Consider the following 13011-nt stretch of genomic DNA (forward strand, 5'->3'; position numbering starts at 1 on the left):
GCGCGGCCCGCCGTTGCCATGGCGGCGCGGGGCCTCACGGTACCCASAGCGCTCCGCGCGCGGCGGCGGAAGTGAGTGTGCATTTCCGGCGGGCGCGCGCGGGGGCGGCCGGGCCGGTGTCGCTGCCTCACCGCCTGTGTCGGGCCGCCGCCGCCATGAAGGACGTGCCGGGTTTTCTGCAGCAGAGCCAGAGCTCGGGGCCGGGCCAGGCGGCCGTGTGGCACCGCCTGGAGGAGCTCTACAATAAGAAGTGAGTGAGTGTGAGTGTGAGAGAGAGGTTGTGTGTGTGTGTGTTTGTGCTTGGGGGGGGGGAGCGGTGTCCGGTGCGGCGGGGCTGCCGCCATGGCAACCCTCGCTCGGAGCCGCTGGGGGTGCGTCCCGCCTGCTCGCTGCCTCCCCCCATCCCGGGTGCCCCGGGCCTCCCCCTGCGCAAACGAGGGCTCTGCCGTGCCGCAGAGCCCTCGCCGGGGAGGGCGGGGGAAGGTGCTTCGTGCTGCTCAGCAGCCCTTTAAGCAGTGCTTCCCCCCTCGTGGGGGTCCTTGTATGCGCTTTGGGGGGCGGGGGGGGCCTTCCGCTGCTGCTCCCCATAAGAATTGTCGGTCATTAGTCACAGGAGTTGTGGAGAGACAGGCAGGTTTAAAAGCTGGAAAAATTTCCGTGTGAAATGTAGAAGACAGCATGAATGGAAGAGCTGGTGTGAAGTGTGAAATTGTTGAATGACTTTTTTTTTTTTTTTTTTTTTTTTTTTTTTTGAGACTCTGGCACCAGTTGACTTTGCAAGTTTTGGACTTTGTTCAGGATCCTTGCTTTGCCCAAGGAGATGGACTCATCAAGGTGAAGTGCTTGTTTAGTCCTAAATGATTTGCTTCCTGCTATTGTCTCCCCTCTCTATAGCAGAGTTGAGCGATGGTATTTTTGTAGTGATGGWAAATGAATGGTCTTTGACTTGTTTCTGGTGAATTGTTAAACTAGATGAATACAACTTTCTGTTTGCATATTAAAAGCAGTCATGTACTTTTACTCTGCTTTGTGTTTTAGATTCAAATTCAGTTCCCCTAAATATTTCTGGTAACAAACCTTGAGTTTCTAGATAGTTGCTTTTTTAGAAGGAGTGCAAAAGGAAATTTAAAGGTGAAGCCTTGAACTAATTGCACAGTCATAATTGAAGACATGTACTGGGACAGCCTGTAGCCAGAAGGCATTATATTGTATTACTTAATAGCTTGTGCGTTTCTGGAATCACTTTGTATGATTGGGAGAATATTGTGTAGACTAAATTCTGTAAAATGAGCTCTTTTTTTTAAAGAGCATTTGGCTCCTGGATTCAGTACGCTACAGACTTTTCCTGTGTCAGATGCCCACTACTTTATTCAAAGAATGAATTGGAATACAAAGAAGAATGAATGTTGTAGCTAAAACAGTATCCTCTTGTGTTGAATATATGTATGTTTATGCTTACAGCTTTATGAGAACTTCATCAGTGAGTTTGAACACAGGTGAGTCTATTTACCTAGAAATTTTTAGGTAACCTACTATTGTCTGAGACTGTTGTGACAATGAGGTTTTTTTTCTTGTAGGGTGAATCCTTTATCCCTGGTAGAGATCATTCTTCATGTAGTTAGACAAATGACAGGTAAGTGACATTACYTGTGGCTAATAAACTTCTGAGGAACTAATGACTGTGAAACGTTAGCTAGTTAATAGTAAAAGCTAAGTCTTCACTGCTAAACTGAAGCTATCGGCATTCTGGTGTACTGAAAAGAGAAAGCACTAGTTCAAAGAACTTGAATAATTACTGCTGCAGAAAACGCTTTCCTAGAGAAATGACTGATGAGCAAAAAGCCTGGCCTGCAGTTAGTACTGATAGTGCCTTGTGAAGGTTGAGTGTATGCTGTAGAAAAAAAAGTATTGCTGCAGTCTTCATGGAACCAACTAGAGGATTTATTTCTAGGGTGAGATTTAATTCTATTGGAATTCCTAATAGACTTTCTCTTTTGCTCTACTTTAGATCCTAATGTGGCCCTTACTTTTCTGGAAAAGACTCGGGAAAAGGTATTTATGAAATTGCTCTTTCTGGTAGTCCCTGTACAGGGTTTGTTTTGTGCATGAGTGTGTGTGGTTCAGCTGAAGAGGCAAGTATGTGTATATTGAGATCTGTGCTGGAAAATGCTCCTTTCCTCAGTGAACAATCCCTGAATTTAATGCAAGAATGTGTTAATAAGCAAAATGTAACTAAACTAATATAATTCAGGCTTCAAAAGCCAGTTTGGCTGGAATAATGAGAGAGTCTGAATATGTATTTTTGTATAACTGCAGGTAAAAAGCAGTGATGAAGCTGTCATTTTGTGTAAAACAGCCATTGGAGCGCTCAAGCTGAATATTGGAGACCTGCAGGTCACAAAGGTAAGATGATCATTTGAGTTGCACAAACATTCAGACAGTTTGGAACACTGACTTATTTCAGCAGTTACTTTAAGCGTGGACATTCCTGTATCTATGCTTTGATTCTGAGAGAGAAGAAGAATGAATATGTAGCTCCTGGGATTTCCAGGAAGACTTGCTGTTCCACTTTACATTTTGTAAACTATAAAAATATGCATATACTACTTATGGCCATATGTTCTTAGCTTCAATAAAACTCTAATGTGTGTAACTCTTGTGGTACAGTTGCTCATTGGTGGCCTACAGAGAGGCTGAAGCTCAGAAGGAAAAAAGCAAACAAACCCCAGAACCTTGATACCCCTTATTCTTCTAGTTTAGAGGGCGCGTTGAATTCAACAGCATACGTGCTGCTTGTTGATGAGCTACTATTAACAACTCAATTCAGTGTCTGGTTTCTGATGCTGAACATGCTGTTGCTTCTTTGTCTCTTAGAGATTTTTAGAACCCTCTCTCAAAGCTAAGATGAGGGCTTTTCTTCTTCCATGCAGTTCAGCTTTACTGCTTTTAGTACAAGTATGAAGTTTGAAGGGTCACAGTGTAGTCAGTTTTTCTTTCTTCAGTCAAACAACTTTGTAAAGGGAGAATGCCATTGCTTTATTTTTAATCTCATGATAGTAGCTTTGGCCATGGTTCCATCTGCTTCACCAATGAATGGATGTGACTTCTGAACCAAGTAAGAATGTTTTCACGCTTCCTGTGGTGAATTGGAAGGCTGGAAGGCATGGATGTGTATTAAGTGTGCTTTTAGTCATAACAAACTAGTTTTTCTCTCATCTAGGAGACCATTGAGGAGGTCGAGGAGATGCTGAATAATCTCGCTGGGGTGACTTCAGTTCACAGCCGTTTCTATGATCTCTCCAGCAAGTACTACCAGACGATTGGGAACCATGCTTCTTACTATAAGGATGCTCTGCGGTTTCTGGGATGCATTGATGTTAAGGATCTGCCAGGTAACTCTTTCTTTGTGGCTGAACATAGGAAGTCCCAGTTTTCATTCTTCATTTAATCACTTTAGTCCAAACAAATGCACAGACAGAGAATAAATTTTCTTGATGTTATTTTGAGTCTGTCTTAGTTGGACCAGGATCTAGCTGCAAAGAGGGAAACCTACAAGAAACGAAGGAGCAGGATTCTGTTCCTTAGCTGCATGGAGATGATGGGAGGGAGAGTGTCCTAACCAGAAAGGACAGTTTTTATTCTAGTTCCTAGAATCTTCTGTGCAGTTTCAGAAGTAGCCTTTTTGTGCTACTATTATGCTTCCTGGGGCTTCTGAATTTCAGGCTTTGGAATGAGGGCTGAGTTGAGGATGACTTTATACAGGCACAGAGAGGAGGGCGAGGAAAGAGCTGATGGGACTTAGGCTGCTGTTTTATCCAGACTTTTTTTTTTCTCTCTTTCTCTCCCTCCAGTATCAGAGCAGCAGGAGAGAGCCTTTACCCTGGGACTGGCTGGGCTTTTGGGAGAAGGTGTTTATAACTTTGGGGAGCTGGTAAGTTGATTCTGGTTTGCTTCAGCTGCTGCGCAATAGGAATTGATTTTAGCCTATTAACACGTGTCCTGCCTGGGTTCTGCAGCTCATGCACCCTGTCCTGGAGTCCCTGAGAAACACTGATCGGCAGTGGCTGATTGATACACTTTATGCCTTCAATAGTGGTAATGTAGAGACATTTCAAGCTCTAAAGTCAGCATGGGGTCAGCAGGTGAGTGAATGACTTCCTTATATTGTTTAAACAATAATACAATGGCTAAATATTTACAGAGGCCTTTTAGGAGTTTTGTGGACCCTTAGCTTAAATTTCCTGACTTAGGTGCATTGGTATAGTTTTAACCATTGCATAGTAATGCTTCTTTCATCTTATATTTCTAGTTTTCTTTTGATTTTCTTCTCTGTCTGAGTTGCTTGAAAGAAGTAAAAAAGAAATCTCGTGTAACCAAAGGAAAAGCAACAGAAGACATGCAGCCCTGTGCAGGAAAATCATCTCTGATTTAGTTTCCATAATACTATAATCAAATACCATGGTATTAAATTGCTTCTGTCTAGTAGTGCTTTTTCTCTATTTTCTAGGAAATTTGAGAAAGCTATGATGTTGGATATTAGCTACACTGGCCATACCAGATATTACTGATATAGCAGTGGTTTACAGATTGACTTTTATGTCAACTTATGTAAGGCTGTAGCCTTTAATTTAAGTTGCCTACCTTGTAGAGTACTGCTTTTAATTACATGATCTTTATTGTTAATTTTATGGAATCTTTGCCCAGTAGCAGGTAGAAAGTGGTGGCCTCTTCCCTCATAAATGAGGGCAGTGGACATCCCTATATTTTATTGTGGTTTATTCCTGTATACAGAATGTCATTGTTCTACAGGGGAAAAACCTGAGTAATAATGAACTTATTCTCTTCTAATTTGTCATCTCACAGCCAGATTTGGCAGCAAATGAAGCACTTCTGCTGCAGAAGATTCAACTGCTATGTCTTATGGAGGTGAGCTGCTATGCTGAGAATTGCGATGTGTTAAATGTGGGAAATGGAAAGACAGTGCTTTTAACAACCTTTTGATGAGGCAAGACTTAAGTGGCAAATTATCCTGGATGCATTCATTCACTGTCCTTATAGGATACTCATGGATGTAAATACCTAGTTGTTGACTGCAAGTTTTGCCTCTAGGTGGTGCCAAATACTGTTGGGGGGAGGGAAAAAAAGCTTTATGCTACTGTTTGCAATTTCAAGGGTATGCTCCTTCAAGCAGGATAGGGATGTGGGGAAGAAGGGAGCAAGAGTTGTTTCTGAAGAGAGTATTTGAAATGATAGCTCTTCAATATGTTCTATTATTATAAAGATTCCTTTAGTAAAGAATAAAAAGTTAAAATCTTGGTCTCTTAAGACAGAAAATCTTTCCCCTGTGAGTAACCCTAAATATTTAAAAAAATTTTTCCTGTCGCTTGAAGGCTTTGATTTATTGTTATCAAAAAATACTGAGATATAAAAGCCTCCACAACTCTAGATCTGTTTTTTGAAAATGAAAATGTTGATAAGCTGAATTATCTAAAGTATAATGCATGTTTTTATTTTTATATGTACATGTAAATATATATTCACCGCAGTTCTAGTATTTTATTTTGAACTGAATTTATTAACTGTAATGTGTTGTGCCAGGGATTGGATATGCACTGAGACACTTTCGCACAAATTGGTCTGCTTTATTTGGAGATTAATTTGATGCTTAGGGAGTCTGCTGTTTAGAGCAGTAAAGGTTGGAGGGGACTACTTTCTCCTAATGTGGGTGAGGGCATATTTATTGAAGTGTTGTGATATAAAATGGGGAATATAGTTGCTACTGCAGGATGAGAGCTCAGCAAAAGCAGCAGCAGGGAGGCTGTGCGTGCTCCAGAAAATTTAAGACCGTGGAAATTTTTTTTTTGCTTTTTGCTTGCTTGGTTTTAGATGACTTTCACCCGACCAGCCAATCATAGACAGCTCACTTTTGAGGAGATTGCTAAGAGTGCCAAAGTCACTGTGAATGAGGTGAGTTCAGGTTTAGTCAAACTTCATGATAAATATCTTAAGTTCTGATGCTCTAAAAGTATCTGAATAAATTTACTCCCATAGGTGAAATATAAGTGTAAATGTTTTCCACTCTTACTGCTTTTCTGAAGAATTGTTCTTTTTTGAGGAATTAACTGCCTGACTCTCCTGTTTCTTAGTAAATAATTTTGGAAAGTTCTTAAGAGTCATAGGAAAATCTTAAGTTGGAAAGGACCTGTGTAGATCATCTGTTCCAACCTTCTGTAGAAGGCAGTGCATTTGTTTAAATTGTCCAGGGCCTTGTCAGCCTTTGTCTGGAGTATTTCCAGCAAGGGGAGATTTCACTGTATCTCTGACATTTATCTGTTCTCACGGTGAAGAATTCTTTTCTTGTATCCAGATGGAATTTCCCCCAAAGCAACTTGTGCCTGTTGTCTCTTATCCTGTCACTGTGCATCCTTGTGAAGAGTGCCTATATCTTCTCTGTAACTACCTTTTGATACTACAAGACTGATTAGTTTCCCCCAAGCCTTCCCTTTGACTAGACAGAACAAACACAACGTCTTTGACCTTTGCTCATATGTCAGGTTCTCCAACCTCCTAATCTTGGTGGCTGTCTGCTGGACCCTCTCAAGTTTTTCAGTGTTCCTGTTGAATTGGGAGGGGCAAAACTGGATGTAGCATTCTAGGTATGATCTGACAAGCGCTATGTGGAATAATCACATCCCTTGATCTGCTGACTCTGCTCTTGCTGATGCAGGCCAGGATGTGATTTGCCTTTGCTGCAGGGGCAGCAAGCTGACTCTTGTTCAGCTGGCTGTCCCAGCCCCCAGACCCTCAGCTCCTTTGTAGCAGAGGTAGACTGCAACCAGTCAGACCTCTGCTTTGGCTGATTGTTGGGATTGTTGTGTCCCTGGTGCAGGACTCCACACTTAACCTTTATTGTACTTCATGCAAGTCTTGTAGCCTGTTGAGGTCTCTCTTTGTGGTAGTTCTTCTTTCTAAAATATCTACCTCCTTTCAGTTTGATGTCATCCATAAGCTCGGTGAGGATGCAGTCAATCCTGTTAGCCAGGTGGTTAATAAAGATAACTAGGTAGCACTGAACCCTATATCAACCCCGGAAGAACTGTACTAGTGACTAGCTGCCTGTTCAACTGTGAGCTGCTAAACACTATCCTGACTGAGCTCAGCAGTTCAGCAAATTTTCCACCCATCTTATTCCAGCTGTACAGACTGTATTTTACCAGCTTGTTAGCCAGGCTGTTGTGGGAGGTCTTGTTGAACGTCTTGCTAAAATTGTTATGTGACAGTTATACCCTTTTCCTTGTCCACTGAGCAAATTGCTTCATCCTAGAAGGCAATCAGATTGTTCAAGCACAACTTACCCTTGGTAGATCCATGTTGACTTTCTCCAATCACCTTGTCCTTCCTTGGATTTCAGATATCTTAAATCTAGAGTCCTGTATATTTTGATGTCAAGTCTCAAGGCAGTATTATAACCAATAAGAGGATAGGTGTGAGATAGACTGCAGCTCTTCAGTTTTGTGTAGTAAACACTATTTCATGTGCTGGATCCACTTAAAGGTTTCATCTCTGGGGAAAGGGAGTGATTCTCAGTTCTTTTCTTGCTTTTAGGTGGAACTGCTGGTGATGAAGGCTCTCTCAGTAGGATTGGTAAAAGGCAGTATTGATGAAGTGGATAAGAGGGTGCACATGACATGGGTACAACCACGTGTGTTGGATTTACAACAGGTAATGATCAACTTGAATGCCAAGTCCCTATTATCTTGGGTTTTTTTTTGTATTTGAAATGACCTGAAAATTGAAATAAGAGCTCTTAAGGGTCACTGCCTGTGAATTAGTCCTTCCTGAAGAAACTCAGTGATTTGGGAAGTATATCAGTTTTCCCTCCATTGTGTGGGTTTTTTTTTTTTTTTTTTTTTAAAAGCTCTTACCTTGGATATAGACTGTGCTTTGTATTTGTAACTGTGCTTTATAGTGAGTAGTTACAAATGGGTCAGGAGATAGGATAGAATTTCAGAGATGCTTCTGCTTCCCAAACCATACAAACCACCAGGAAATATGAATGCTATGACTTTGTTTTCCAAAGGGATATAGTTGCTTGGCAATTGCTTCAAACTTTAATGCGTGAAAACAGTCTTTAGTTTCTGATTAGTAGGTGGCAGTCTTGAGAAGTTCAGGGTGATGAAGATGAAAGGCACTGAGCTCAGGTTCATCTTTATAATGTACATGTTTTAGGAGACTGTATAGGGTGTCCTTAGGTTGTAAAAACTGTTAGTCCATGGAATGCTAAGCTGCAATTGATTCCTCTTGTGCATTTCAGTTTAATTCAAAACATTGCAGTTCTGATGGTAAAAGATGCCAGGCGTCTTCTCTAGCTGTAGGGAGCTTTGAGAAGCTGTTCTGGTTCTCAAGCATCTGTCCTTAAAGGTGAATTTTTGTATCTTTAGTAGTTGTGTCATTGTGTGTTTGCCTTCCAGATCAAAGGGATGAAAGACCGCCTGGAGTTCTGGTGCACAGATGTGAGGAGCATGGAGATGTTGGTAGAGCACCAAGCCCATGACATCCTAACATAGAAGACCTTACACTGCCCTGAGAGAGTAATTTTTACTGCTGCTGATGCTAGCAGCACTCAGACCACTGACTCTGTACTGAATTATATTGAAGGGGGGTGGGTGGGCAGAGGAGAGAGCAGCTTTTTGATGCTTGTACGGAGGAGTAAGTGGCCTTTTGCTGTGTAACCCTTTGGTGCTTGGAGTCAAGATTTCCCTATGAGCTTACACTAGTGGCACTGACCATGGGAGCTCCTGTCCTGTTGTCATCAAAGGAGGACAAAGGCTCCAAAGAGTGACTGATTTATCAATCTTGCTATTGAACTCTTGTGAGAGGATGTAATGCTGGTTATGTGCTACAAGAGCGGAGGCTGGTTTTGGGAGGATGTGATGCTGGTTACATGCTACGGAAGTGGAGGCTATTTGCCTGGTAAAGGTGTGGCAGAAGCTCCTCTATTAAAAAAAAAAAAAAAAAAAAAAAAAAAGGAAGAAAAAAGAAAGAGTTCTAGAGAGGTGCCTGACCATTGTATGTGGTATTACTTAGTAGTATTGACCTTAGGAGGGCATGACCTTTCCCTGGTAACCTCTCCTTCCCTGCCCTTGCAGCAGCCCAAAGGCAGCATTACTGAAACCATCTTTCTCCTTTTGCCCTCTTTCTCCACAACCCTTCCTCCTCATTTGCAGTAGAGGGAGTGTTTACTCCATCAAAGGGTTTTTTCCAGGATTACGGTATAGTGGATTTATTTGTTTTTATATACTTTTGGGGGTTGTCGTCTTTTATGAACACTTTATGCTAAAGTGAGGTGCAGCAATATTGCTGGAATAAACTTCTCTGCCTTCCCTTTTCTGTAGTTCTGTTCGTGCTTTCATCCTAACTCACAGTTGAGTGTCTGATCTACTTAAAAAGTACACTTTAAGTTTCATGTTACAATTATCTATCCAAGAACAGTGCAGGTTAAAACAATCTATTAATCACTAATAGGATTAGTATGTCACTTACTTGTCCTAATACCTTAGTATGTACTTTATTGTCAAGTTTTGTTTTTTTTTTTCTGTGTGTGTGTGGGAAGCTGTTCTCATGCTTTTTCTCAAGTTGCGTAAGAATTGGTGACTGAAGATGCCTAAATCAGGCCTGAGACAACAAGTTTTTGTTCYGTTTTTGTTTCTTAACCATTGCTACTTTAAAAGCTTCTCTGTAATGTAGTGGTTTTGCTGTACTACTACTGTGATGTCTTTAGGGAGATGGAAGATAATTTTGCGTATCAGCGGTTTTAAAGAAATGCAGGCCTGCCTGAACTGGGGACTACATCCAAGTTTCTATTTGGATGTATGATACTCATAAGATCATAGTAGTAGCAAATCACACTAAGTGTCTTAGAATGTAACTGGATATTTTTTAATGCTTGTACTAATATGTCCATGTACAGTTCTCAGTTTACAGTGCTAGCTAGATTACTGCTCTGATTCATGATGTTTATTATACTTTATAAGCTTTTTCTTGTTTGCTGTCTTGACTATGAGGGTTTAATGCCAGCAACAAAAAAAAGGAAAGAACATAGCTGCTGCTAGAATGCCTTTTCCCCATTCAGTTTGTTGTTTTTAATGTTGTACTTTGCCTTTAGTTCAGCTATTGTTTGAGTACTTGTTTGAACCATGTTATGATGCTTTCTTGTGCTAGTGTGGGGCAATTTGAGATTTCCCCTAGTTCATGCGTCATCTTGTCTTCCAAATCTCATTCCTAATGTCACTTCTACTGACGGTAGAAGAGCATGCTGAGAAGAAACCCAACCATTCTGGTCAGGAAAATGTTTTATTGATTTAAGTAAAACAAGGGGGCTTTCACAAAAAGGATCTTTTTAGTAGTATCATATCACTATGCCTTAGGAGTAAAGGAAAGGCTAACAGTGAAGCAAAGCTGACACATCATAGGGCTGTTACTGCTGTAAAACTGAAGCATTACTACTGAAATAGTACTAAAGTCTTTCCCTAAGAGTATTTTGACAGCTATCTTGTACTGTAGGGAGTACTAGCTTGTATATAAATTTTTGAGCAGTTCATTGAGGTGAACATGAAGATCTGGAGACTAAGTGAATTATGACAGTCATTTTGGAGGTTGTTCTGAGATATCTGGAAGTACTACTTGCTGCCTTCTGTGTGGGAACAAGTGCTGGCTGTCAGCTTCCTTAAAACAAATGGTTGGTTGGGCTTATGAACTTGGGAGGGGCAGGGGTGGCTCTTTACACAAGAACAAGAGAAGTCAGGCATGCAGCATCTAGACTGGAGACCACTTTAAGTATCATTTAGTTTCTGAGCGTTTTCTTGTTGGGGATGACTGCACTAGGTAAGCACTAAGTAAATAAAAGTTGGAGGAGAAAAATATGCCTCCCAGCTGGAGTCTGCTGCAAACTTTTAAAGGAATACCACCACCTTTAGGGCTCTGTCCTGTCTGATTGAACAAGATTGTTAATCCATTTTCTATAAACAAGCACAGTCCAAGGAAAATGAACAAAACATTATGTTTAATGCTATTTTAATGAACAAACTCAAAGAGTTCTTCCCCAGGGAAAGATCTGTTCTGTAGTCTTGTCTTCATTCATACTTCTGCTCTCAACTGGCTCTATGTTCCTCTTGCCATTTCTTACTCTGATCTGCTCTTGTAGTGTTCCAGGTGTGCCAGGATCCAGGCGGTTGGAAGCAGGAAGCATGAAAACATCACAGAAAGCGCGATGGCTTGCTCCTGGCAGAAACAAAACAACAGAAACAGTGGGATAGCTGCACTACAGCTTTGTTGGGTGTAGAATACCTAGGCCAATTACATACAGGTGCTGCCTCTAATGCAGGGGGTCAAGTGCCATCCTTCTGCACTCCTTGTGCTTTCTAGCCCCCACTGTGGTCAGATGAATGCAGGAGCCTTGGGACTGCAGGAGGGAGATTTGGGTAATTGTAGCAGTTTCCACCAGCCATGGACCAAACTGATTGCTTTTTAAGCTTAATTGTACTGCTTTGTAGTTCTGAGTCAGAATACTTCCTTCAAAATCAACCAAAGTAACTCATGACCTTCAATTTTGGATCAAAAGGCCCTTCTCCACTCTCCATTGATTTAGATAGTTATTTTATTACCTTGAAAATGAAAGCCTTGGCTGCCTAGTCCACTGTATGTGCACACTTCACCCCAGCCCCTGGGGGAGCAAGGGGCAATTTTCTGCAGGGAACACTTAGCTGTGTCAGGGCTGCCACTGGAGCAGGATGTGGCCTTCCCTTCCTCTGCAGCAGCAGAGAGCCTCGGGCCTGGGGTTTACTGTTTTCCAAAGCAGTGGGTGCCTGACTTTCAAATGACTTTGAGGGGCTAAGAGCTACTAATAACAGCCCAGTGGCATGGCAGTTCTCACATTTCTGGCATGCGAAGGCAGCACTTAACCCCTTGAGCTGTTGCGTTCATCTTTATTGTGTTTTTATCTGCCTAGATAAAGAATCTCCAGGCTTGTAAAGCATTTTGTTGCAGACCTCCTGAGAGCAGCAGGAGGTGAACTCTGCACAGGAGGGTTGGAGATGAAATCCAGTGAAGATTTCTGGCATGAAGTTTTTGTTTTTTGTTTTCTTTCTTCCAACCTTCTTTCAGATCTGAGAGGAAAACAGCGCTGGAGGGTCTCCACCGCCAGAGCAGGTGCCATTTCTGGAATGGCGGGGCAGGCAGGAAGGGGAGAGACCTCATGGAGGAGCCCTGGTGGTGCCCCCCYTTCCCCCTCCCCTGTCAGCGTACCGTGGGGGCACCCGCTTTGGGGCCTGTGTCCCCAAGGGAAGCAGGGACAGGGCCTGGGCCGGCCCCTGCAGTGACAGGACGCCATGAGGGGCCCTGAGGCTGTCATGTTGTGCCCCACCACAATGGACTCGCGGGTGTTGTAACGCCCCAAAATTTAAAAATGGGGGACCATGAAAAGCAGAAAACAGAAGTGAGAGCTCCTTCACTTTTTTCTTTTTCTTTCTTTCTTGCCTTTTTTTTTTTTAATTCCTCACAAAAATAACGTGGTTACAGGCAGGAGGGGGGTCAGAGCCCCTCAGACCACAGTGAGCAGGTGCCTTCCTTCACGCACCCCCCCCCCCCCAGCCGGCCGCAGGCTACTTACCGCGGCAGAGAGCGGCTCCTCGGGGGGCTTGGAGGTCACCCGTGCCCGCGGCACCCGCTGGCTCCGCAGGGCCGACGCCAGCAGCCCTGACACCCGCTGAAAGCCCCGCATGGCCGGTGGCGGCAGGCGAGCGAGTGTGTGAGCGGCCCTCTGGGCACCTGCCAGCGGCGGCGGCTGCCGCACCCCGTCAGCGCCCCCCAGCCCCGGCGCCCGCCTCCCCGGCTGCCCCGCCGCCGCGCGGTCACCCCCGCCTGAAACTCCCCCGGACCGCGGTATTCCAATTCCTCTCCCGCTGGAAAGTTCGGGCTACAGCTGTGGGTTTCCGACCTGCAGCTTGGCAGGCC

The 13011-nt window shown here is 43.2% G+C and overlaps 1 protein-coding gene and 1 long non-coding RNA gene across 2 annotated transcripts; one reads left to right on the forward strand and one right to left on the reverse strand.

The window, feature by feature from the left end:
* The first annotated feature begins 73 nt into the window (after window positions 1-73).
* PSMD13 (proteasome 26S subunit, non-ATPase 13) lies at window positions 74-9388 on the forward strand. The gene is made up of 13 exons (XM_085298414.1): window positions 74-250; window positions 756-834; window positions 1462-1496; window positions 1578-1633; window positions 2009-2052; window positions 2317-2403; window positions 3221-3392; window positions 3852-3931; window positions 4017-4142; window positions 4864-4926; window positions 5887-5967; window positions 7606-7722; window positions 8472-9388. The coding sequence occupies exons 1-13, from the start codon at window positions 156-158 to the stop codon at window positions 8565-8567; spliced, it is 1131 nt and encodes a 376-aa protein (XP_085154540.1). The 5' UTR covers window positions 74-155; the 3' UTR covers window positions 8568-9388.
* A 1668-nt stretch (window positions 9389-11056) lies between these two features.
* LOC146599519 (uncharacterized) lies at window positions 11057-13005 on the reverse strand. The gene is made up of 2 exons (XR_014894987.1): window positions 12668-13005; window positions 11057-11280 (listed from the first exon to the last, which is right to left on the reverse strand). It is a non-coding gene; the product is annotated as an uncharacterized LOC146599519 (long non-coding RNA).
* Between the last annotated feature and the right edge of the window lie 6 nt (window positions 13006-13011).

The sequence above is a fragment of the Rhea americana genome, unplaced genomic scaffold (genome assembly GCF_003343005.1).
Source record: "Rhea americana isolate MKP2758 unplaced genomic scaffold, rheAme1 scaffold_139, whole genome shotgun sequence".
Classification (NCBI taxonomy): domain Eukaryota; kingdom Metazoa; phylum Chordata; class Aves; order Rheiformes; family Rheidae; genus Rhea; species Rhea americana.

Excerpts from the sequence above, each read along its gene's own strand:
- PSMD13 (XM_085298414.1), top strand. The coding sequence starts at position 156 with ATGAAGGACGTGCCGGGTTTTCTGCAGCAGAGCCAGAGCTCGGGGCCG. Across the intron at positions 251-755 it reads GAGGAGCTCTACAATAAGAA|ACTCTGGCACCAGTTGACTT; the intron begins GTGAGTGAGTGT and ends TTTTTTTTTGAG. Across the intron at positions 3,393-3,851 it reads TGATGTTAAGGATCTGCCAG|TATCAGAGCAGCAGGAGAGA; the intron begins GTAACTCTTTCT and ends CTCTCCCTCCAG.